The sequence below is a fragment of the Panthera onca genome, chromosome A1, assembly GCF_046562875.1.
Source record: "Panthera onca isolate mPanOnc1 chromosome A1, mPanOnc1 haplotype 2, whole genome shotgun sequence".
In the NCBI taxonomy this organism is placed as follows: Eukaryota; Metazoa; Chordata; class Mammalia; order Carnivora; family Felidae; genus Panthera; species Panthera onca.
The window spans coordinates 103,590,610-103,616,950 of record NC_138339.1 but is presented as its reverse complement, the minus strand read 5'-3'; the positions used below and the strand labels follow the sequence as shown (position 1 = coordinate 103,616,950).

At 40.5% G+C, this 26,341-nt stretch overlaps 1 protein-coding gene and 1 long non-coding RNA gene across 6 annotated transcripts in view; one reads left to right on the top strand and one right to left on the bottom strand.

The window, feature by feature from the left end:
* Nucleotides 1-16,542, bottom strand: part of LOC132681309 (uncharacterized) — a 44,154-nt gene extending 27,612 nt beyond the window's left edge. For 2 of the 5 annotated variants that reach the window (XR_014135255.1, XR_009610986.3), the window contains exons 1-3: nt 16,395-16,542; nt 13,417-13,520; nt 12,393-12,505 (exon numbers count right to left, since the gene is read on the bottom strand). This is a non-coding gene — a long non-coding RNA (uncharacterized LOC132681309). Of the gene's footprint in view, nt 1-12,392; nt 12,506-12,592; nt 12,714-13,416; nt 13,521-16,374 lie in introns of all 5 variants that reach the window. The other 3 variants (XR_009610988.3, XR_013556588.2, XR_009610989.3) reach the window with 3 other exon arrangements.
* A 127-nt stretch (nt 16,543-16,669) lies between these two features.
* SLC30A5 (solute carrier family 30 member 5) overlaps nt 16,670-26,341 on the top strand; it is a 35,437-nt gene continuing 25,765 nt past the window's right edge. Inside the window, exon 1 of the mRNA XM_060635641.3 lies at nt 16,670-16,988. Within this exon, the coding sequence (XP_060491624.1) occupies nt 16,906-16,988 (83 nt within the window). The 5' untranslated portion in view covers nt 16,670-16,905. The remainder of the gene's footprint in view (nt 16,989-26,341) is intronic.

Here is a 26,341-nt window from a genome sequence, read left to right as displayed (position 1 = left end):
ACTGTGGTATAAGATAAAGCAGCAAACTACATCTACCTGGTTCTTGCAGGCTACAGTAGAGTATGTATGGTAATACCTAATAACTAGAATGTTTCTGAGTTTTAAAAAATCAGAAGCCTGAACCCAAAAATCAGAAGCCTAGAACACCTAGGTACAATAGTTCCAGTGACCCATGAGCCCTTGTGTGCATTAATTTGTCATCCTTCTCAGCTCTGGCCATGTGCCTTATTTCATATCTCAGCTGTGACATTTCTTTTCAATCTATTTGTCACTCTTGGATAGTAAAAGAAATGATAATGCAAAGCATCTGCTCCTTCACGTCTCAAAAGTGTCCTGCCTCATCATGCGCACCTTTTACTTCCAAGCTCCTGGGAGTGTGGCGTCCTACAAGCTTTATCCCCCTTGATTTAAAGAGTAATAATAATAAATAAGAACAGAAGAAAAAACTTCTTTTTCCAGCACAAGTTCAGACCAGGGTCTCAAATATGATTGTCTCTGGCTGTCTTCCCTTTCCACAGCTAAAGGAGATTTATGCTTTGCTTCTTACAAATTAATCACTTAATTAATATCTAGCTCTTCCTGACAAATTTTGCTATTCATCAAAGCTATAAATTTTGGTTTATTTCTCTTTTCTGTTTCAAACTTACAAGGTCCATGAGGAATATCTGCTTCTCATCAAGGAACATCTCCATGAATTCCATAGATTCAGATAATTCTGCTCCTACATTCAGGTCACAATTCCATGAAAACTTCTAACATTAGGAATCTATAAAACTGTCAGATATGCTCATTTTTGGCATACCTTGCCTCTGGGCTTTTCAAACTATATATATTTTTTTCTAAATGCCATTAATAAACCCTAAAACTCCAGACTGCCTTTTTTTATGCTGGGTTTAGTGTACCTGACAAAAAATTATGAGTTGAGCAGTAAAAAAAAATCCCACATTCATTCTTTCAGTGATTAGATTTTCAATAGAAATGGTACCCTTGGGGCACCTGGCTGGCTCAGTCAGTAGAGCATAAGACTCTTGATCCCAAGGTTGTAAGTTCGAGCCCCACGTTTGGGTGTAGAGATTACAAAGGAAGGAAGGAAGGAAGGAAGGAAGGAAGGAAGGAAGGAAGGAAGGAAGGAAGGAAGGAAATGGCACTCTTACACCCTATTTCAAGTATGTATCCTAACAGCCTTGGTCAGTTATAGGCACAGGCCTCCAATATCTGATTGAGTCTGTTCGTATTATTTGTGGTTTTTTCGACAGTGCCCTCTTTAATAACGTGATCTGAAGAATATGCTGTCGTAGCTCACAATATTTCCCATCTGTTTTAATTCTTATACCAACTTTCTAGACTTAGTCTTTCTGTCCTTCTCTGGAGAGAACAGAAATAATTTATTTTATATTTGGAGCAATTAAGAAGCACTTACAGAAACACCTTTGAATTGTCCCACAGAAAGAACCGTGGCACCTGGCTAGGTAGTCCTCCAACTTAATTATTCCTATGGTTTCTCAGCATTTCCAAGATTATCAGTGTACGTGAACACCCATCCTACCACCATATCACCAAATGGAAAACTTTCAAAGGAATGCTATGCATGTGACCTACAGATCCTGCTAGGTTTATTTTGTTTCTTATCTTATTTATAGCACATACTTAAGTCCTTAAGTAGCTTATAAAACAGGAAAGTGCTCTAGTGATCCTTGTAATCTACTGCTATCAGGCAAATTGCAGAGCTTTACAAAAAATGAAAGAATTTAAACTTTGTGGATTTCAGATTCAAATTCAGCATTCAAGCGTCCACACAAGCCAAATTCACTACTGCTGTGATGGAAGTGTGTCCTGAGTAACCCTAAGGATGAAACAAACCAGGGTCTCGGTCTGTATTTCATGCATCTTGTTACAGATGTGGCTGGTGTAGGGACCAAGGCAGGATGCCCCCAAGATGGGTCACTCTGACATGAAGATTACTCTGAACTGAAGACAACTGAGATCCTACAGGTTCAAGAGAAACTTTTGCCTCTCCCTTAACCACATAGTAGAATCTAAATTATTTCCAGAATAAGGGTTATTAACAGAGGTAAATTTCATCTGAGTGACCCATCTGTCTGACAAGGCAAACCTCTGATTACCAAATATTTGCTCTTCTTATTGCCCTGTGAAGTGCATTCCTTTCCCCTGAAATCCCAGACCCCTACTTCTTTCTCCTTAGGTCAGGATGACATATATACCTCATTCTGCCTGACTATCTTTGGAATCTCCATGTCTGTGTGGATTCCCTGTACATACCCTATCAAATTTGATTTCCTCTTGTCTTGTGTCAATTTGATTCTTAGCCCAACCAGAAGGACCTTGAAGACAACAAGGATGCTTGCTCCCCAACACAAGCATAACACCAGAATGAAGGAGAAGCTTCCAGAGCTGATGAAAGAGCTTCTCAAGAAAGAATAAAAGTTTTTGTTTCTAAGGGGAAAAAAAAATGACTTGAGCCTATACTTACTTCAAGAAAATTTGCAACGAGCTTTAACACATACATTAAGCAAAAACAACTTAACAGACGCTCCAGAATTAGTTTCTCATTAGAGCACATCAAGGGGTGCTAGGTCTCTCCAAAAGTCTGCTCAAAAAAGACTCTGAAGATTTCCCCAATTTATGTCTGTTATGAAGTTCATCTTCCCGTGTTTCTAATAAAACTAAAACCAGAACTATGAAGCTAATGTTGAGGAGAAAAAATTTCCCTTCTTCCTTTCTAGGTTCTTTGTCTGGCCTAATAGTTAAATAGACATAAAAGAGATTCACAGGAGAAAAACAAATTTAATTACATGTATCCTGGAGCCCCACAATGACACAAGACTGAAAGGCAGTCATGCAGTTGAGGCTTACAAAGCAACATGAGCTAAGGAAAAGGGGGTAAGGTCCTGAGACTTCAAAGGGAAGGGAGACAAGTAACAGGAATACAGAAGGGCAAATGTGTGGTAAACAGAAGTTTGCCAGGCCATGCATATTAGTCTTTTCCTTGTAAAAAGTTATCTCTGGCTATAGCTTTCTTCCTGGTACAAGCTCCCTCTCTAAATTCTTTTAGGCAGATAAGGGAGAGGTAAAAAGCTTTCCCTGAGTCTGTTGGGTCTTGATCACCTTCAGCTCAAAATAATCCACATGCCAAAATGGCACATTTTGGAGTGGTATATTCTTCTCCCTTTCAATAACAACTTTGACTAGGCTTCTGTATGATTATAGCATATGAAGTGTAATTATATATAGTATTTTATTGTGACCTGCTTGGTCAATGTAAACAATTTGGAAAGCTTAACACTTTACAAATATAGTGTTTTGGGATGACTTCTTTAAAAAGAAAGGGGCACCTGGGTGGCTCAGTCGGTTGAGTGTCCAACTTCAGCTCAGGTCGTGATCTGAGGTTCGTGGGTTCGAGCCCCACTTTAAGCTCTGTGCTGACAGCTCAGAGCCTGAAGCCTGCTTTGGATTCTGAGTCTCTCTTTCTCTCTGTCCCTCCTCCTCTCATGCTCTCTGTCTCTCTCTCAAAATAAATAATTTTTAAGAAACATTAAGAAAAATAAATAAAAAGAAATCAAGCCCCAAAGCAAGGGTGACACCTCCCTTCACTACTTTTGTTTCCACGAGAAACTAAGATTCAGTTTGATGTACATCAATTTAAAGAAACTTTTCTGGGGGTCCCTGACTGGCTCAGTCATTTGAGCTTCTGACTTTCGCTTTTGGCTCAGGTCATGATCTCACAGTCTGTGGGATCGAGCCCTGTGTTGGGCTTCTGCGCAGGCAGTGCAGAGCCTGCTTGGGATTCTGTCTCTCCCTCTCTCTGCTTCTCCCCTGTTTGTGCTTTCTCTTTCTGTCTCTTTCTCTCAAAATAAATAAATAAACTTTAGAAAAAAATTTTTAAATAATTAGTTATGAAGTGTTCATAAGTTTTAACTCTGAGTAAATCAAAGTATATTACGATGAAAACAAAGTAGGCTGTGAGCTCCCAAAATTCAGCTGCATGCAAAGGAATAAAGTAAGCACCTCTGAAAAGGAGGAGGTATTCAGCAGATCTGCTAGACGCAGGAAAAAGCCAAACACAAACTAGTTTTAGGAAACAGCATATATAACCAGCCTGTGAAATGGGTGCTAGGCAGAACAGTATGCACAATTTTTTTTTTAACATTCATTTATTTTTGAGATAGAAAGAGAAACAGAGCACGAATGGGGGAGGGGCAGAGAGAGGGAGACACAGAATCCGAAGCAGGCTCCAGGCTCTGAGCTGTCAATACAGAGCCCGACTCAGGACTCGAACTCACAAACCGTGAGATCATGACCTGAGCCGAGGTCAAAGGGTTAGCCGACTGAGCCATCCAGGCGCCCCAAGTATACACAATTTTTTATTGACAATAGATCGGGCTAGAAACCTGCTTCCTTCTCTAATCATTCCCCAGTCATTCCTGCTTCACTCTTTTTGCCCCAGTCTGGCTTTTTGCAGCAAGTACTGTACAAATTCACGGAGAATTCTGTTGTATTACACTGTCCTCTAGTGGTTTCAAACAGTTCTCGTCTTCCTTTTCTAAGGGCAGTTTTTATCACAGAGCCACACAGAACATATGGTGTTAAAAAAAAAAAATACCTGTTAAATTGACTGGAATGAATGGCAGAGACCCTATGATGACCATGACTAGATAACCTTGTTCAGCTTCCACGAGAGAATGGGTACCCAGGTAATTTAGGCTCAGGTTCCTTACACCATCTTTGACTTTCCTTGAAAGAGGATAATGCTGTGGCTTTTGCCTTTGCCTCTAGTTCAGGTTCAAGGACCTCCAGTGTAACCTTTTTGGGTAGTATAGCCTGGGAATGCAAAATTTCAAAAAATTATAACTTCACATTCTCTATTGATCAGAACAACGGTACACAGTTGACGTGTTAGAAGCTGGTCTCTGTTCCAGAACATTGTAACTGCAAGGCATTTCAAGTGAGCCTTCACATCTCAGTCATGTCTGAAATGTGAACAGCTCACTTACTAAATAAGGAAACTGTCTACACTAAAGACCCATTAATCTTTCTTTTGTCTGTTTGGTATATTGTGTGTTTGGGTTTGGACTTTTTGTTTTTACTTTATGTAGAATTCAACAACTGTTTATTGCTTCTGCTATGTGCAAGGCACCCTGATGATCATTCTGGGGGTGTGGTGGGGGGGGAGTGTAAGTGAGACATACCCTTGCCCTCAAAGTGCCTACAGTGTAGGGACAAACCAGAGTTCACACAGATTCTACATAACCAGTATTTCAAAGTGCCCAAGAGAGGGGAGCCTGGCTAGCTCAGTTGATGGAGCAGATGACTCTTGATCTCAGAGTTATCTCAGAGATCTCAGACTTCAAGCCCCACATTGGGTATAGAGGTTACTTAAAAATAAATAAATAAATAAAATCTTGGGGTACCTGGGTTGCTCAGATGGTTAAGTGTCCACCTCTTTTTTATATTTTTTTAATAGTTATTTATTTATTTTTGAAAGCAAGAGAGAGAGAGAGAAACAGAGCATGCGGGTGCAAAGGAGGGCAGAGAGAGAGAGGGAGACACAGAATCCAAAGCAGGCTACCGGATCTGAGCTATCAGCACAAAGCACATGGGGCTCAAACTCAGGAACCGTGAGATCATGACCTGAGCCAAAGTCAGATATTCAACTATTTGAGCCACCCAGGCGCCCCAAGCCTCCAGCTCTTGATATCAGCTCAGATCATGATCTTCAGGTTCATGGCACTGAGCCCTGCATCGGGCTCTGCACTGATAGTGTGGAGCCTGCTTGGGATTCTCTCCTCTTTCTGTCCCTCCCCAGCTCATGCTTGTGCTCTCTTTCTCAAAATAAATGAACATAAAATTTAAAAAATAAATAAATAAATAAAATTAAATCTTTTTTAAAAGTGCCCCAAGAGAGTGATAGAAAGGTAGTTTTAAGGAGTTCCAAAAAGGAAGGGGTTCCCTCTGAAATAATCTTCTTTGAATGTATGGCACCTGTCACTCCTGATTGAAGACCATTCAATAGCAAACAAACCACAGCGAATTAACAATGACTGAGAGCTAATATCATCTCTCTGTAATGAAATTGTAACTAAGGACAAAATTTTCCACACCTGTTCTTCAGGAAACAAAAATACTACTGTATTTCAACTCAGAAAAAAAAAAATCACTCAATAAATACTGGCTTTAAGATACTTTACCAGGTACAAGAAAAGAAAAAAATAAGATATTGACCCTGACCCAAAAGTAGTACAGAAAAGTTGCTTAAAATTAGCAATCATGCAATGTATCAGAACTGAGATCTTGTGAACAACCTTCCCATCTAAACTGAGCTATTTTTTTGAAGTTTTATTTAAAGAATGTATAAATACCTGGGTATTAGTATTGGGTTTATGGGTTTCTTTTATATTTTATCTTTTTTTGCTGGAAGAAAATGTTACAAAACATTGGCTAACAAAGGAATGGTATTTGCATAATATAAAAAACTCCTACAATTCAGTTTAACAATACAAATCACCTGGGGCATCTGGGTGGCTCAGTCCGTTGAGCATCTGACTCTTGATTTTGGCTCAGGGTCGTGGGATCCAGCCTCCCCTGAGGTGTCCTGCTTGAGATCCTATCGTTCCTTCTGCCCCCTCTCCCCCACTTGTTCTCTCTTTCTCTCTAAATAATAATAATAATAATAATAATAATAATAATAATAATAATAAATAAATAATAATAATAATGGACGCCTGAGTGGCTCAGTCATTTAAGCATCCCACTTGGGCTCAGGTCATGATCTTGTGGTTCCTGAGTTTGAGCCCCACATTGGGCTCTGTGTTGACAGCTCAGAGCCTGGGGCCTGCTTCAGATTCTGTGTCTCCTTCTCTCTCTGCCCTTCCCCTGTTTGCGCTCTATCTCTTTCTCTCTGTCTCTCAAAAATAAATAAACATTTTTAAAAATTTTTAATAAAATAAAACATCTTTTAAAAATAGCAATGACACGGGGTGCCTGGTTGGCTCAGTCGGTTAAGCGTCCGACTTCGGCTCAGGTCATGATCTCGTGGTCTGTGAGTTCGAGCCCCACATCAGGCTCTGTGCTGACAGCTCAGAGCCTGAAGTCTGCTTCAGATTCTGTGTGCCCCTCTCGCTCTGCCCCTCCCCTGCTCATGCTCTGTCTCTCTCTGTCTCAAAAATAAATAAAATATTTAAAAAAAATTTTTTTTAAATAACAATGACACACAAAAAGTTTTAACAATAAAATTGCCCCAAATCCTTGCCCTTTTATTTATTTTTATTTTTAGGGTATCAAAAAATACATTCCAAACTTTTAAATAATACCTTTATTAAGATGTAATTCACAGGGCACCTGGGTGACTGTCAGTTAAGCATCCAACTTTGGCTCAGGTCATGATCTCACAGTTTCTGAGTTGAGCCCCATGTGGGGCTGTCAGTGCACAGCCCACTTGTCCCCTTCTCTCTCTGCCCCTCCCCAACTCATGCCCACTCGCACTCTCTCTCTCTCTGTCTCTAAAATAAATAAACATAAAAAATTTTTTTTCAGGGGCGCTGGGGTAGCTCAGTTGGTTGAGTATCTGACTTCAGCTCAGGTCATGATCTCATGGTTCATGAGTTCGAGCCCTGCATTGGGCTCTGTGCTGACAGCTCAGAGCCTGCTTCAGATTCTGTGTCTCACTCTCTGTCTGACCCTCCCTGGCTCACACACTCTCTCTCTCTCAAAAATAAATAAACACTAAAAAAATTTTTTTTAATTTTTTAAAGATGTAATTCATCTACCATCCAATTCTCCTATTTAAAGCATACAATTAAATGGTTTTCAGTATATTCACAGAGTTGTACAGCTATCACCACAATCAATATTAGAACCTTTTTATTGCCCCCAAAAGAAACACTACCCTTTAGCCATCACTCCCTAGCCTTAGGCAATCATTAACCTACATTATATATAGATTTGCTTGTTGTGTACATTACATATAAATGGAATCATACAATATGTGCCCTTCTGTGATTGATTTCTTTCACTTACATGTTTTCAAGATTCATCCATGTTGTAGCCTCTACATAAGACTCTTACCAGACATATGGTTGCAAATATTTTCTCCTATTCTGTAAATTATCTTTTCACTTTGCTGATAGTGCCCTTTTGAAGCACAAAATTTTTAATTTTAATGAAGTCTCACTTACTCTTCCTTTTGCATCTTTTTTTAAGTAGGCTCCACATGAGACTTGAATTCATGACCCTGAGATTGAGTCAGATACTCTACCAACTGAGTCAGTCAGGCACCTCTATCTTTTTCTTTTTCTTTTTCTTTTTTAATCTTTTTATCTTTTTCTTTGGTTGCTTGTGCTTTTGTTATAGCCAAGAAACCATGACCTAATCCAAGGTCATAAAGATCTATATCTATATTTTATTCTAACAGATTTATAGTTTTAGCTCTCAAATTTAGATTTTTAAATATTTGAAATTAATTTTTGTCCAAGGTGTGAGGTAGGGATTCAGATTCATTTTTTTGCTTATGAATATCCAGTTGTCCCAACACCATTTGTTGGGAAGATCATTCAACCTCCAATGAGTTCTCTTGGCACCCTTGTTGAAATCAATTGAGTATTACATGTGAGGGTTTCTTCTTAGACTCTCAATTCTACTTCTTTGACTTATATATCTATTCTTATGCCAGTGCCACACAATTTTGATTATTGTATTTGTGTAGTACATTTTGAAATTGGAAAATGTGAGTCCTCCAACTTTGTTCTTTTTCTATATTATTTTGGCTATTTTAGGTTCCTTGAATTTCCATATAAATTTTAAGATTAGCTTGTCAATTTCTTCAAAAATCCAGCTAGAATTTTTACAGGGAGTGTACTGAATCTGTAAATCAATTTGGGGAATATGCCCACTTCAATAATATTAAACATGAACATGGACACCTTTCCATTTATTTATGTTCTCTTTAAAAAATTTTGTAACATTTATTTTTGAGAGAGAGAGAACAGAGAGAGCACAAGTAGGGGAGGGGCAGAGAGAGGGAGACAGAGGATCCAAAGCAGGCTCTGCACTGTGAGCAGAGACCTCAATGTGGGGCTCAAACCCATGAACTGTGAGATCTTGACCTAAACTGAAATCAAGAGTTGGCTGCTGGGGCGCCTGCATGGCTCAGTGGGTTAAGCATCCGACTTTAGCTCAAGTCATGATCTCACAGTTCATGAGTTTGAGCCCCACATCAGCCTCTGTGCTCAGAGCCTGGAGCCTGCTTCAGATTCTGTGTCTCCCTCTCTCTCTCTGCACTCCCCCACTCATGCTCTGCCTCTCTCTCTTTCTCTCTCTCAAAAATAAAAATAAACCTTAAAAAAAAAAAAAGAAAGAGTTGGCTGCTTAACCCACTGAGCTACCCAGGCATCCCAACTTAGGTTTTCTTTAATTGTTTTCAACATGATTCACAGTTTTCAAAATATATATTTTATACCTCCTTTGATTAAATTGATTCCTAAGTATTTTATTCTTTTGATGCTATTATAAACGGAATTGTTGAATTGTTTTCCTAATTTCATTTTTGGATTTTTCATTACAAACGTTTAGAAATGGGCACATGGGTGGCTCATTCAGTTAAGTGTCTAACTCTTGATTTCTTTTCTGGTCAGAATCTCACTGTTCTTGATATGGAGCACTGTGTTGGACTCTGCACTGACAGTGTAGAGCCTGCTTGGGATTCTCTCTCTCCTTCTTTCTCGGCCCCTCCTCAACTCATTCTCTCTCTCTCTCTCTCTCTCTCTCTCTCTCTCTCTCTCTCTTTCTCTCAAAATAAATAAATAAACTTAAAAAAATGTAGAGAAATGAAATTTATTTTTGTTTATTGATCTTGCATCCTGTAGCCTTGCTCAACTTGTTTATTTCTACCAATTTTTTTAGTTGGGTTCCTCATATTTTCTGCATGTAAGATCATGTCATCTATAAATACCAATATCTTTACTTCTCTCTTTCCAGTCTGAATACCTCAAGACCCCTGAATACCCACACCCCTCATGATAGTGTACTATGAATTTTTCTAATTAAATGATACGTAAAATTTTGGTGGGGGGAAGATGTGGCAAGAACCATGAAGGGACTAAGATGTTACTGTGCTTGCAAACTCACAATTAGCCTGCTACAGTTTCCTGAAGCCAGCAGAAGTCTGACCAAGACTCCTGGATCAGAGACAAAGGACTTTGTTAACCACACAGGTAACATGAACCTCACGTTTGCATCACTTCATCTTGCCTCCCGCACCTTCAAATCCCATGAGGGTGATGCCTCACAGCCTAAGTAGTTGCTAAGCATGCAACTGAAAGTTTAGGAAATTCCAGTCCTTTTTGAAGAGTCTGCTAGCCAACCTCCCCAACCCTTGTCTTAGAGTGAGCCTTTATCTTTTTTATCCTGATCAGCAATAAATCTTCCCTCTGCCCCAAAAGGAGTTATTACCTCTATCTTCCAAGGCTGTTTGCTATACAAACATCCTTGAAAACATAGTCTCTAACAAAGGCTGTCAATGCCTTTGCTGAAAAGACACGCAGAAACACAAAAGGCCTATACAGAATTGTCTTTTGGCAAGATTCTTTTCAGTTTGTTTTCCCCCAAAGTGTGTTGCTATCAGCTGAGTTTCTCATCAGTTTGAGAAGAAAGATAATAATACTGTGTTTTCCTCCACTTTGGAATATAAGTGGTACTGGCACATAGTAGGCCTTCATTAAATATTTCCTTTTTGACAGCTGGGTGGATTAATGGATAAATGGAAGGATATATTCCTGAAACACATGGGGCATAATTAGTAAATGAATTCTTGAATGAAACTTCGAGATTCACAATAAAATTCTGATTTGCTAGTTGAAAATGTGCAAATATGAACTATATCTCTCCATCTCCTCATTTGCATCCTCCTCGTCACTCCTGTAGATAGTGTTTTTCATTTTTAACTGCCCACATTTAATGTCTGCTAAAAACATTACACAGAGTCCCTAACTGCTAAGAACTCAAATCCTTAAAACAACACACTACTTCCCTGTATAGCTTTGCAATGGTAGTGTGGAGCCTGTTATCTCTGAGAATATCGATATCAATATCTCTGAGAATTCCAACCCCAGTCTGCTTCCTACCCTGGTCAGGACAGATATGGAATTACTGAACATTGTCTTACTTGGCTTTTCTGACATCAAATAGAGGATAAAAATATGTTTGGCATCAGATAAAGTCCTTGTGTGAGTTTGGGGAAGCTTTCTCCACTAAGGTGCAACATATTAGGAGTTGATTTTTAGAAGCATGGTACTGTTTCTTGGTCTAAAGTAAAAAGCACTTAACAAAATCTATGTGCAGCTTATTGTTAGTCAGGGTTTGGTACCATATCAGCCGTACCATTCAGTGTTCTTAATTGCAAACCACCACCTCCAGTCTGACTAGTTCATGCAGGAATGTATCAAGGGATATTGGGTAATTCACGGAACCTTTGTAGGACCAGAGAGCCAGGCTCTGCCACTGGGCAACCAGAAGCAAGGTCCAACTACACCAGGGGGGTCACTTGGCCAACAACACCATGGTCACTGCCGCTTGGCACCAGTGACCCCTAGGAATGGACACCAGAAGTTCTGCCATTGATGCTTTCAAAGTACTAAATGCCTCCTCCAGAGAAGAAAAAAAGTGTCCCCACTTGCTGCTTTCTCAGCTGAAGTTAAGTCACACTTGAATATGTCTGACTGATGAGACCCAGGTCATATACCAGAACCCTCGCTTCAAGGAAGTCTAGGCTATGAGTTTTCTGGTTTCAGCATTGGGACGGTAGAATACAGCACGTGGAAAATGACCAAAATATGTGTAATCTTATAGCGGATACTGTCAGTAAGGCCTTTGCCTATATGCCCTTGGATCCCTTTCCCATTATTACACATGCAAGGAGCACTCCTAACAACCAATACCATCCTCTCATTGTCAGAGAACTCTCAAAATATCCCAATTCCCTTGCATTATGGTCTGAATGTTTGTATTTCCCCAAGATTCCTATGTTGAAATGCTAACCCCCAAGGTGATGATATTAAGAGTTGGGTCTTAGGGAGGTTATTAGGTTATTACGTTCTGCCCTCATGATTCAGATTAGTGCCTTTATTTAAAAAAAAAAAAAAACACATAGATGGGACATCTGGGTGGCTGTCAGTTGAGCATCCGACTTTGGCTCAGGTCATATCTCATGGTTCATGGGTTCAAGCCCCACATTGGGCTCTCTGCTATCAATATGGAGCCCATATCAGATCCTCTGTCCCCCCATCTCTCTGTACCTCCCCCACTCACGCTCTCTCTCAAAAATAAAAAAATAAACATTAAAACAAACAAATACATAAAAAACACACAGAGAGCTAGCTCACCTCTCCCACCATGTGAGGACACAGCAAAAAGGTGACACCAGGAAGTGGATCTTCACTAGATACTAACACTGCCACTGCCAGCATCTTGATCTGGGATTTCTCAGCCTCCAAGCCTAGGAGAAATAAATGGGTGTGGTTTATAAACCACCCAGTTTATGGTACTTTTGTTATAGCAGCCCAGACGCACTAAGACAGCTCACCTCCATCAGGACCCTCTGAGGTGTGATCTTCACGGTATCCAAGCTCCCCAGTGGGACTTTTCCTGATATCACATCCTTACTTGTCTTTCTTTCCTGTTCTCCTTCCACTCTCCTGCTTTTCCTGGAGATATTTACTAGTAAGTCACTTTTATTCAAATTCTTACCTCAGAGTTTGCTTCTGGGAAATGCAACAAGTACCTGAAAGTGGACCTAGAATATGGTAAGCACTCAACAAAATTCATTGGAAGGAAGGAAGCTGGTGCTAAGTTGCCCCTTATGACAACGTCCACCATATTCTTTAATCAAGATTCCCACAAGTGGTTTATGAAACAGGCGCTCCCCATATGGTTCTCTTACTACATTGGAGTCAGTTGTCACTCATGCGATCAGGAAGAAAGGAGTAAAACAGCTGACACTGAAGGGCACTTTGCCATTCTAGGGGGTAGTCTTGCCTTACTAGTTATATAATAACTGACAATTTACTTAACCCTTTTTGAGTTTAACTCTGCAGCATAAAATAATGCCAACCTTGAAAGGATCTCAAAATTAAATGAGGGGTATCTGGGCAGCTCAGTCGGTTAAGCCTCTGATTCTTGTTTTCTGCTCAGGTCATGATCTCATAGTTTGTGAGTTTGAGCCCCACATTGGGGTCTGCACTGACAGTGTAGAGCCTGCTTGGGATTCTCTCTCTCTCTCTCTCTCTCTGCTCCTCCCCTGCCCATGCTGGCTCTCTCTCTCTCTCTCTCTCTCTCTCTCTCCCTCTCTCAAAAATAAATAAATAAACTTTAAAAATATTAATAAATAAAAACTAAATAAGAGATTACCTGGTTCTTAGAAGAGCCACTCCAAAAATTTAGTTCCCTTTCTTGCTCCTTCCAGATGATGGGAAGTGAAAGTGAAAGAAAATGTTTCAGCTCCATATTTGTCACTGTGTGCAAATGAGTCAAATGTAGATTAAAAAATAAAAGCTGGGAGGGAGAAGTCTCAGCCCTCCCAGGCTAGCATGAGTTGGCTGTGCCAAAAAGGAGATGACCTACATGATCATGAGATGGGTTACACACAAGAAGACTGAGAAAATAAGACAATATATTGAGGATAATGGGAGCCATGTTTCTCATTCTCAGGGAAGAGAGGTAGAAATACAAGGGGAAAGTCTAGAATGAAACATCTACAGTTGGATTGTAATTGGAGGTATCAGTGTGAATTCCTGACTGATTCAAGTTTGTAATGGAGGCCCTTAAGAGTAATGGAAAGAGCGCCTGGGTGGCTCAGTTGGTTAAGCGTCTGACTGCAGCTCAGATCATGATCTCACAGTTTATGAATTCAAGCCCTGCATCAGGCTCTCTGCTGTCTGCACATAGCCTGCTTTGGACCCTCTGTCCCCTCTCTCTCTGCCCCTCCTGTGCTCTCTCTCTCTCCTCTCTCAAAAACAAACAGACATTAAAAAAAAATTTTTTAAGAGTAACAGAAAGCCACTGAAAGACTGCAGGGTGAAATGCAGTGGGGTAGGCAGTTCATTATAAGATTTGCATTAGGAAAATATTACCATACTATGACAAAATGTGGAAAACAGATTGGATAACGTAAAAGACTGAACTTGCAAAATGAGTAAGGGGTTACTGTGGTGTCTGGGTGGCTCAGTTGGTTAAGCTTTGGCCTTCAGCTTAGGTGAGCTTGAGTCCCACGTCGTCAGGCTCTGCACTGACAGTTCAGAGCCTGGAGCCTGCCTTGGATTCGGATTTCTGTGTCTCCCTCTCTCTCTGCCCCTCTCTTGCTCGCTCTCTCAAAAATAAATATTTTTTTTACTTAAAAAAAATTGGAATGGGTTACTAATGTGGCTGAAACAAAAGTTAATGGTAGCCTAGACTTGATGGTGGTAATAGAAATGGAAAAATTTAGATTGATTCAAGAAATATTGAGAAGGTAAAAAAATGACATGAATTGGTGATGGATTCAATATAGATCACAAGGAAGGGGAGGTGTTCAAGATGATAGCTAAGTTGTTGGTTTGCTAAGCTAAATAAATGATGCCATTCAATGAGGTAGAAAACATTAGAAGAGAATCAGGTTTATGGGAAAGATCACATACTGGCTTTGAAACATAAAGAACTTGAGCTTCCTTTGAGACAACCATTGTGGAGTTCACAAAATCAACAAAAAGGAATGTTTCAAGAAAAGAGTTCATCTATGTCGACAGCTTTAGAGGGGTGAGGTAATATATGGCTCAAAAATATCCATGAGAGAGCTATTTCAGGGTACTGATGGATGGAGAAGCCAGGTTGAAATGGATTGAGAAGTGACCAAAGGGAAATAGCATAGAGGCACTTGTCCTTCCACTACAACTTCCACAGTTGTAGGAAATGTCCTTAAATCGGCCTAAAAGAAAAGTGCCATAATTCTAACCAAATCAGAAATATCAAGTGAATTCAAGCTCACACGTGTCATGTTACCTCGTTTTCTGGGCTCCAAAAGAATGGAACTTGCTCTAGAAAAACAATAGTTACTTGTTAACGCTACCACTCTAATTGGAAAATAAAAATTCTACAAAAATTGCTACAGAAAAGTCACTTGGAGTCACTTTAGCTTTTTTTTTAATGAACTTCTTTTTTTTTTTTAGTGTTTATTAGTTATTTTTGAGAGAGAGAGAGAGAGAGCGAGAGAGCACCTATCTGCAGGAGGGGCAGAGAAAGAGGGAGACAAAGGATCTGATTTGGGCTCTATGCTGACAGCAGAAGCCCAATGCAGGGCTCAACTCAAGAACCATGAGATCATGACCTAAACCAAAGTCAGATGCTTAACCAACTGGACCACCCAGGCACCCCTGGAGTCACTTTAGCTTTTAAAGTCATGCATTCCATGGAGCGGCTAAGTGGTTCAGTAGGTTAACTGTCCAACCTCAGCTCAGGTGATGATCTTGCGGTTCTTGAGTTCAAAGCCCACATGGGGCTCTGTGCTGACAGCTCCGATCCTGGAGCCTGCTTCAGATTCTATATCTCCCTCTCTCTGTCCCTCTCCCGCTGGCACTGTGTGTGCAATCTCTCTCAAAAACAAACATTGAAAAAAAATTTTTTTAAGTCATGCATTCTTGTGTGTTTTATACATGGGATGTGTCATCCCACAGTGCTTTCCTCCCATATCTAAAATCTTATCCAAGTTTCAGGTCAAGTTCTGTCTATCAGTGAGTCTTTTCTAGGTATAATCATATCACACCTTATTTGGGAAACCTTAGCATTTGTGCCTTTAACCTTTACTGTGGTGAACCAGGCCTTGCTCGCAAACTGCTAAATATTTCCACAATAGATTATGAAGCCAGAGCAGGCACAGACAGTGATTTCTCAATCTTTTATAGGTTTTTAAGACTCTTTATCTATATTCAAATTAAGTACAGTATTGTAAACCGCTCCAAACTCCATTCCATCTCCCAACCCAGTCCACAAATTTCCCTATGAGTAATAATAACAGTTAACATTCACTGATTACTGTGTACCTTTCAAAATGTTCTAGACATTTTCACATAACATATAATCTTCCCAACAACCCTATGACATACATATTTCTATCCCTATTTTACAAATAAGAAAATTGAGGTACAGAAAGGCCAAGTGACCAATTATTAAGTGGCAGAATTACAATTGAAACTGGCAGACCTCACGTTCCTAAATTTTTAGCAACAGAAAAAAAAAAAAAAAAACCCTAATAAGGCCTGGTCCTCTCTACCCAAGATTTACTGATGTACCAGGATTAAGTCTAGCATAGTCTAGCAGCCAAATTTTAAAAGATACTGTATTGTATTTGATCACACATTGTCCATTTTCTATGCCTTCTTCCGCGGTGCTACAAGAATCGGCTGTATTCCTGACGGCACAGAGGTGGCGCTGCAGGGACAGGTAAGCGCGACGGCAGCGTCAATACGAAGAGCTGATCCCGAGAAACGATCCGATCCCGTCACCCGTGTAGGCGGTGCCTAAGGAAGGGCGAAAGAAAGCGAGTGTTCTGTTATGCGCAGGCGCAGGGCTGGGCACTCCCCCGGGAGTGAGGGCTGCTGGGCCCGATGACGTGGCCTGGCAACGTCCGCTCCGGTGCGCCTCGGGGGAGCCTGGCGCCGCCGGAACTGCCCGCGGCCTAGTCCCGACGCGTGTGTGCTAGTGAGCAGGAGCCGGGGACGGCGGCAGCGGTGGCGGCCTGGCCTGTGGGGACCCGAGGGGGCCGCTATCATGGGGGAGTGACGCGCCTGCGCCCGCTGTTCCGCGGCAGCGGCGAGACATGAGGAAACCCCGCGGCGGGGGCAGCGGCGGCGGCTCCTGAGCCCCGGGATGGAGGAGAAATACGGCGGGGACGTGATAGCCAGCCCCAGCGGCGGCGGTGGCCTCGGGCCGGTGGACGTGCCCAGCGCTCGGTAGGTGTGACCCACCCAGCTCGCGCCTCCGGAGCGGCTCTCCCACTCGCGGACCCGGACGGCAGCTGCCCCCCGGGCGCGCGGGCACCGGCGTCCCTCCTGTCCCATTGACAGCCCGGTGCGCCCTCAGCTCAGCTCGCGCGCGCCGGGAGCCGTCCGTCCTCTCCCTCTGCCTCGGGTGCCTGTGACTTTCATTGGCTCCCCCGTTGCCCGCTGCAGAATGAACGCTCTAAAACCCAGGGCCGTTCTGCTGGAGTTTTTGGTCTGTTCAAGGCAGACCGTTAACCTTCGCTCTGCCCGCCGGCCCGTGCACGGGAGACGTTTCTCTGGTCCGTGACAAACATTTCTGTTGGCTCTTTCTCCCTGCAACAGTAGTTTAGTGACTACTTAACCTTTCTGGCGTTTCCCTGCGTAAGTTAGGGGAAGGTGTCACCATCTTCAGGCGAAGAAACCAAAGTGCAAACGGATGAACTTCGATATTCAGGTTAACCCCGTACATCAAAAATGCAGCCCGGCATCTAGTTTTCTTTATCTTTCTGATTTTATTTTTTTTATTATTAAATGAGAAATGTGTGCTCATGGTAAATACCAAAAAAAAAAAAAAAAAAACCCACCTCAAACACTACAAAAATTTCTAGAATGAAAAGCGGAAATACCACTTTACCAGCGGCCCCCCCCCCCCCCATGTTCCCACTAACCTCCACAGGTAAGTACAGTAACCACTTGCGAGTGTCTCCTTCTTGATTTGTCTTAAGTTCTGAAGTAGTGTCAAAGATGCATAGAATTCAGCCCAACGGTTTTGTTGGAATTGGTATTTAGTGTCTTCATTTTTAATGAGGTTCTGTTTTTTCCTTACTCCTTTTGAGATTTAAAGATTGTTTTGATAAATCCTTTGAAACTGTCGAAATAGCGTTGCTAACACACCCTTTTTTACTGAAAAGAAAAGAACACATAAAATGCTGGAACAGAACTTTAATCAATTGCATTTTTGTAGTATAAGTTTAATTGTCTAATCTCTTGTAAATAACAGCATCGCATATTATTGACCGAACCATGACAGGGAAATGCAATAGGCGATTCTGGTCTGGATTTTCGTAGTAGAGGGAAAAAATTGCTGTAAAGAACAGTAATAGGTCTGTTGACAAAATTAGACCATGGGTGATGAAGTAGCATAAAAATGTTAAATTTTCTGAAGTTGAAAACTTTCCTGATTTTATAAGAAAATATCCATGTTCTTAGGAAATCCAAATTTAGGGGTAAAAAATGTGTTGTAAGTAACTTATTCTTAAGTGGTTGAGGAAAAAAACGCCTGTATTTAAAGAGAGAGAGAGAGAGAATGCAAATGGGACAATTAACAATGAGGGAATCCAGGTAAAGGGTATATGATTCTTGCCACTTTTCTGTAAACTAGAAATTATTTTTATTAAATAGTTTCAAGCTATTATTTATTCAGGAGATTACTATCTTAAGTAGATGTAGTAAACAGTCTTTTGCTTAGCAGAACTGCTCTTGTAGTTCATTAGAAAAATTCAACTCAGGAGTGATTGCATTTTTAATAGATTCCCAGTTGCAAGAATTTTCCTTTGTCTAGACTGATAATCCAATACTAGTTATAATCTGTAGCAGAAACTAGTTCACAAATCCTTTACTTGTGGGTATTTTTATGCCCAAATTCACAATTTAAAACAATTGTTTAAAATCTTTCTTTTCGGCTTCTGTAAGTACTCTTTGCAGGAAACAGGGTGATGGTCAACATTGTTGGACACCTGTGTCCGATGTGCTTTGAGTATAGCATCTAATTTAATCCTTAATACAGTGCTACAGACTACATAATAGTATCCTTGTTTCACAGATCAAGAAACTGATATAATAGAAAAAAGTTTATTGTCAGAAGTTAACAGAAAGAATAACTGAACTAGGAATCAGTTATCCTAAACCCCATGCCTTACATGTACTGATTTTGTTTTTTGTTTACTGGAGAACCATGAGCTGCTGCGCTGGGCAAAGCCCAAGAAGCACATTTAGACCCAAACCCAAATTTCAGTAATTCCAGGTTTAGAGAACCAGAGATCTTTGTAATCCTATATATAAAAGACCAGTGATATGTTTGATGGAACTAGTTAATGGCCAATCATGATTTATAACTTGAGTAGGTCAAGTATGTCTCCCAGAGTTGCCCAGAAAGTAGCTCAAAGACCACTGCCCCTGTTGAAGAGCCTCCCTCTCCTCACCCCCACATCTTTCCTTAGTAAATAAAGCTGTTTCAGTGTTTCCCTGCACAATATGACCTACAGTACCTACTTATTAGTATAAGGTTATTTTGCCTTAGCTGGTGTTTCATCTGTAGGCCTACAGGAAAACTTCGTTGAGACTTTAAAAATCAGAGTCCAGGGCAGCTGGGTGGCTTAGTCGGTTGAGCATCCAAGTCTTGATTTCTGTTCAGGTCACGATCTTACAGTTCATGGGTTCAAGCCCCACATCGCACTCTGTGCTGACAGTGCAGAGCCTGCTCTCTCTCCTCTCTCTGCTCCTCCCCCGTGCTTGCACATGTGTTCTCTCTTTCTCTATCTCAAAGAAATGCTCTCAAAATAAAATCAGAGAGTCCAACTTTTAACTAAATGTTAAAATAATTTTCCTAGTTTAATAATAGTACCAAAAATCTTCAACATGTTACACAGAAAGTCACATAGCAATATCAAAATATGTGTACAATTGTAAATATGTCAATATATAATATATGCATGTGTCTATGAAGAAGTGCAAAGGAAATGGCTTGGAAGGATGACCAGTTGGTCACCTATGAGGAGGAAGTTAGGAACCATTTTACCTAAAATTTTAATAACAAGCAGCTTCTCAGGAATTACTTTATAGTCTCTGTAGTTTAAAAATTAAAAAGGGAATAAAGAAAATTAGTGTCATCATAATAGAGGGACACCTGGGTAGCTCAGTTGGTTAAGCATCTGACTCTTGATTTTGTCTCAGGTCTTTATCTGTCTCTCTGTTGTGAGATCCAGCCCTGTGCTTGAACCTGCTTAAGGTTCTCTCCTTCCCGCCCCCCCCTTCTGCCTCTCCCCCCCTCAAAAAAATTAATTTTTTTAAAAAAGATTATAATATGGGGCACCTGGGTGACTCAGTCGGTTACGAGTACAACTTAGGCTCAGGTCATGATCTAGCAGTCTGTGAGTTCTGCCCCTCTTCTGGTAGCACGCTCTCTCTCTCAAAAATACATAAACATTAAAAAATATAAAATAAAAAAGTAAAAAATCATAATAGTAGTAAGTTATCAAGAACTATTTTACTTAAATTAATGTTCCTTCTGACTAAATCTTGTGTTTGAAGTACCAAACTTATTTATTTTAAAGTTTTATTAATACTTTAAACAAAAGTAACTTAGAGGCTTCTGGGTGGCTCAGTCGGTTGAGCTTTGGCTCACGTCATGGTCTCATGGTTTATGAGTTTATGAGTTTGAACCTACCCAGGTGCCCCTCTATTATGATACTAATTTTTTTTTTTTTTTTTTTTTTTAACATTTTTTATTTTTATTTTTGGGACAGAGAGAGACAGAGCATGAACGGGGGAGGGGCAGAGAGAGAGGGAGACACAGAATCGGAAACAGGCTCCAGGCTCCGAGCCATCAGCCCAGAGCCTGATGCGGGGCTCGAACTCACGGACCGCGAGATCGTGACCTGGCTGAAGTCGGCCGCTTAACCGACTGCGCCACCCAGGCGCCCCATGATACTAATTTTCTTTATTCCTTTTTTAATTTTTAAACTACAGAGATTATAAAAGTAATTCCTGCATTAGGGTCCTCTTTCCTCCTCTGTCTCTGCCCTTCCCCCACTCACACTTTCTCTCTCTCTCTCTCTCTCTCTCTCTAAAAAATAAAAACATTTAGAAAAATAATAAAAATAACTTAGAGGGGCACCTGGGTGGCTCAGTCAGTTGGGCAGCCGACTTCGGCTCAGGTCATGATCTCGCGGTCCGTGAGTTCGAGCCCCGCGTCAGGCTCTGTGCTGACCGCTCAGAGCCTGGAGCCTGTTTCAGATTCTGTGTCTCCCTCTCTCTGACCCTCCCCCGTTCATGCTCTGTCTCTCTCTGTCTCAAAAATAAATAAACGTTAAAAAAAAAAAAAATTTTTTTTAAACTTAGAAATAATTTCTCCTATTGCCCCATCTTGGCAGAACAATTTTATTAAAGATAACTTGCCTTTTCCTTAATAACTTCTGGTCATTATGATCTAGTTAATTGAGCTTAAATACATTTATTCGAAGGCTTAATCCTAGTATTAGTATTTTCCAAATGCTGCTGTCTGCTTTGAAATACCCTTTCCCTTTTCTTCCATTATAATTCCTACTTAGTCTTTAATACACAGTTACACATCTCAAACTCTGAAGACAGACCTTTGCTTCCAAAGTTAGGGTTAGTTGCTTCTACATCTATTTTAAAAGTCCCATTACTTATTTGGGTCACATAAATACTTGTTTGCTTGCCTCACTTTCTTAGGCCTCAGATTCCTTGAGAGCATTGTCTCTATTAAGAGTCACAGATAGCACCTAGAAATATATTTAGTTGTAAGTAACCAAACTAAGAGCTTTAAACAAAGAGGGATATATTCTTCTCACATAAAAGAAACCAGAGATTGCAGGTATTTGTTCAGAACCTCAGTGATACCATCTAGGACCCAGATTCTTTGCCTCTGCTTTCTGCCATCCTAAGTGTATCAGCTTTCATATTCAGGCTTGTTAGAAGATGGATAACACTTTTTAGATAATGTTAACATTCTGATAACATTTTTTAGATAAAGCTCCTCCCTTGAAGGCAGAAAGAAGACAGAAGCATTTCCAGCTGGATCTTGCCCTTTTATCAGGAAGAGGGAAGGCTATACTTGAAGCCACCCTGTCAGTCTTCCCTTAGATCTCATTGGCCACATATGGCATCTGACATATAGTACGTGTGCAAACAAAATTTGAAGAAAGGCTAACTAGCCCCATGGAGAATGTACAGGTCTCTTTGCTGACATTGAGAATTCCCACACTGGTGATTTTTAATGTATGTCTGTCTGGTTTTCCTGGTCTTTGTTTTTCCTCTCCCTATCTTGGCATTGTTGTTCTTTGTGTCCTTGCTTCTATCCTACTGCCTTATTATTACACCTAATTAAGAGTTTAAGGAGTAAAGCCCTTGAGATTTCTAGTGTCCCTCTCTACTTGATTTCATTCTTTTCTTTCATTCTGAGTCCATGCCTGGGTTGCTGATAGTTCAGATTGCCACAAGCTTGGACTACCTCTTAAGGTACTCTATTTTTGCACTCTATATGTTACTGTATGAGATGGTACTGTAACGCATAAGTGTAGTTGTAGAGTTCACATTCTTTCATTTGGTGAACATTTGCTGACCACCTATAATGACGGTCCCTGTGTTATGAACTAATAAACAGTGGATTTCTAGCCCAACTTTTATTTTCATTGGTTAATTTTGAATTGCTACCCTAACCAGAATATTTACTTAGCATTCATATAGTTAATATGTTCACTGTACTAAAGTCTATATGACTGTTTTTCTCCAGCTTAAATGGGCCAAAATATAAATTAATCCTAGGTTTTAATGTGCATTTTGTCTTTCATATTTAAAGATGATTTGGGGGCTCCTGGGTGGCTCAGTTGGCTAAGCGTCTGACTTGGGTTCAGGTCATGATCTTGCAGTCCGTGAGGGGTCCAAGCCCCACATCACCCTCTTCACTAACTTTGCAAAAGCTGCTTGGGATTTTTGGTCTTCCTCTCTCTCTCTCTCTCTGCCCCTTCCCTGCTCGAATGCTCACTCTCTCTCAAAATAAATAAATAAGGGGCCCCTGGGTGGCTCAGTCGGTTAAGCGTCCAATTTCGGCTCAGGTCATGATCTCACAGTTTGTGAGTTCAAGCTCCATGTCACGCTCTGTGCTGACAGCTCAGAGCCTGGCGCCTGCTTGGATTCTGTCTCCCTCTCTGTCTGCCCCTCCCCCACTCAAACTCTGTCTTTCTCTCTCTAAAAAATAATTTAAAAAAAATTTTTTAATAAAGGTGACTTTACTATTCGTGTAGGCCACTACAAATGTATAATTTAAAGATGATTTTACTGTTTGTGTGAGCCATTATAAATGCGTAATAAATTATTATGAATGTGTAATGTGTAATTGAGATGGGAACCCTCAAAGCCTTTGGATGAACTTTGATTTTGTGTGTGACTTATTAAAAAGAGCATACTTGGGCACCTGGCCAGCTCAGTCAGTAGAGCATGTGACTGTTGATCTCCGGATCGTGAGTTCAAGCCTCACGTTGGGCATGGAGCCTACTTAAAAAAAAGGGGTACCTGGGTGGCTCAGTCAGTTAAGTAACAGACTGTTGATTTCGGCTCAGGTCATGATTTCATGGTTCATGGGATTGAGCCCCCTGTCGGTCTCTCAGCTGATATCATGAAGCCTGCTGGGAATTCTCTTTCTCCCTCTCTCTCTGCCCCTCCCTCACTTGTGCTCTCTCTCATTCAAAATAAATTTTTAAAAAATTAAATAAATAAAGTGAGCATACTTAAGGGACAGGGGCTTGACCCTAGCTAACTTTGTGGGCTTTAATTTCCCAATCTGTGACAGGAGAGGAATTGAACTAGAAAATTTCTAAGGTATTAGTGTTGAGTTTTTCTAGCACATGTACATTTACTTTCATACTTGTACAATTACTAGACATTTGGTAGATTTCTTTTGTTTTACTGTGTGTTTTTAGCCAGTCTACAGACAGTCCAAAAACAAAATACACTTGGGGTGCCTGGGTGTCTCAGTCAGTTGAGCTTCCGACTCTTGATTTCGGCTCAGGTCATGATCCCAAGGTCGTGGGGTCGAGCCCCACCTGGGGCTCCACACTCCGAGTGGAGCCTGAGTAAGATTTTCCCTCCCTTCCTGTCTCTCTCTCTCTCTCTCTCTCTCTCTCTCTCTCTCTCTCTTTCTCTCTCCTGTCCCTCTCCTCTGCTTGTGTGCATGTGCTCTCTCATGCTCTCGCTCTTTCTCTCTCTCTCTCTCTCTTAAATAAATAAATAAATAAATAAATAAATAAATCACTTTATTTTAAAGGTGTAAGTTTGCATTTTTCACAAATGTGTAAACCTATGTAACTTCCAGCATGATCAAGCTATAGGACATTTTTTATTATCCCAGAAAATCTGATTTATCTTTTTTTTTTAATGTTTATTTTTGAGAGAGACAGAAACACAGCATGAGTGGGGGCGGATCAGAGAGAGGGGACACAGAATCTGAAGCAGGCTGCAGGCTGTGAGCTGTCAGCACAGAGTCTTATGTGGGGCTCAGACTCACAAACTGTGAGATCATGACCTGAGCAGAAGTCAGACGCTGAACCAACTAAGCTACCCATCGCCCCCTGATTGATCTTTTAAACAGAAATTTTAAGAAAGTTTATACTGATCAACAAATGGGTTAAATGGGAACTTCTTTAGAATGCTTTAGGATGTGATTTACATGATTCGACAGTAACATTTTTATTAGCTTTTGGGAGATTAATTTTCACATAGTTAAAATCCCCAGTTTGCACTATAAAAGGCCCCCCAGATTATGTTCATGATAAGAAAAACCACTTTGCTTCAAATCTTTTTTTCTTTTTTTAAATTTAGTATGATACTATCTGGACTAAAACAGAAAAGGAGCCATCTTGGCTGGTGAAGATGCTGAGATTCATTCTTTCAAGGACTAAAATTTTTTTTAATAATTGCATCAAAATCTTCCTAAAGTCTATATTTTCATGCCTTCTTAATCAGATTACTGTTTGTTTAGTGTAGTTTAGCTCTTTCATGTTAATTCACTGCCATGGCACTTGATTATTCACATTCATCAAGTTTTATACTGTCCTATATACATTGATATCCCCATTGATGTCAGATTATTTTAACTCTGAGTGACTTAGGTTTCTTTTAAAATTCTGTTTGCTTTTTGAATTTTTTCTCCCATTGGTAGAGACTTCTCATCTCTGCCAGTGTGCTGGCCTTGGACATCCCTTATACCTACTTTTTAATGTACTAACACCTGTTTGATGTAAACTTAAAAAGTGGTCTCCTGAGTATTACTTACACAAGATCTCCTATTAGGGTGAAGGAAAAAATATTAAATTTCTCAACTTTTTATTTTTTATTTCTAATTTGTGTATGTTTTATAATGTTCATTATTACAGTATTCACGGTTCAGTATTACACGGTTACAATGGACACACAGATAATGGGTTTCATGCAAAGAATAATGGTTTTATTCTAAGAAAACTACTAGGCCAGAAAACTGAAGTAATTTCTTCCCTAATTTTAGTTTCTTTTTCAAGAGCTCCTTTTTTCTTCCTTTTTATGGCAGCCTAATTTTTTCATGCGTGCAATATTCTTTCTTATATCTCAGAATATTATTTATTCTTTGTTGTTTTCTGCTATTACCTGTAATATCTTTATCTGTTAAATTTGTTGTTTCTGTTTGTTTGGCCTTTCATAAGCTTATCTTAAAGGATTGATTATCTATGTTTGCTATTCATATTTGAGTGAGGGCTAAAAAGCTAATTAGAATGAATACCTGTGTGAGGCGTAACCCTAGTGGATCCCTAGAAGGGTTCTGCTGGGAGATTGCAGCCCAGCCGTTAGGATATTGGAGGTAGAAGAGGAAAGGGAGGTGGGGTGGTGTTAAGAAACTTCCTTTAATTTCCATGGTTTTATTCTAGCACTTCATGCCTCCTCTCTTTGCCTTTTGTCTAGACGTCTCCAGAAGCTAAGCCTCATCTGTCCTGTCATGATTGAGGAGAGGTAGTTGCCTGGCTCTGCTGGGTGAGAATGTGGGGATCTAACTACTTGGAAGACTTCTTGATGCTTCTCTTTTTAACTCCCCAGGCCTTTCTCAGGTGCTTCAGATTCCTGAGCCTTTACAAGACTCTGTGGGGCAGGTTGTTTGACTTTTCAACCATGACTTTCACTGCAGCCACATAGCAAAGCAGAGGAGGGGTAAATCTAAGGCATTTACCATTCCTCTGTTTCTTCCTACAGCGTGCTCTTCTAGTTTCATTGCAGGTAGACTTTGGTGTCTGTTCTTCAACAAACTATACACACACATACACACATATACATAGACACACAGTCTATACATTGAAAAGAATCTGGGGGCACCTGAGCAGCTCAGTTCGTTAAGAGACCATCTCTTGATTTCTGCACAGGTCAGGATCTCACGGTTCATGGGGTCGATCCCTGAGTCAGGCTCCACACTGAGAGCCCAGAGCCCGCTTGGAATTCTCTCCCTCTTTCTCTGCCCCTCCCTCCTCCCTCTATCAAAATAAATAAATAAACATTAAAAAGAA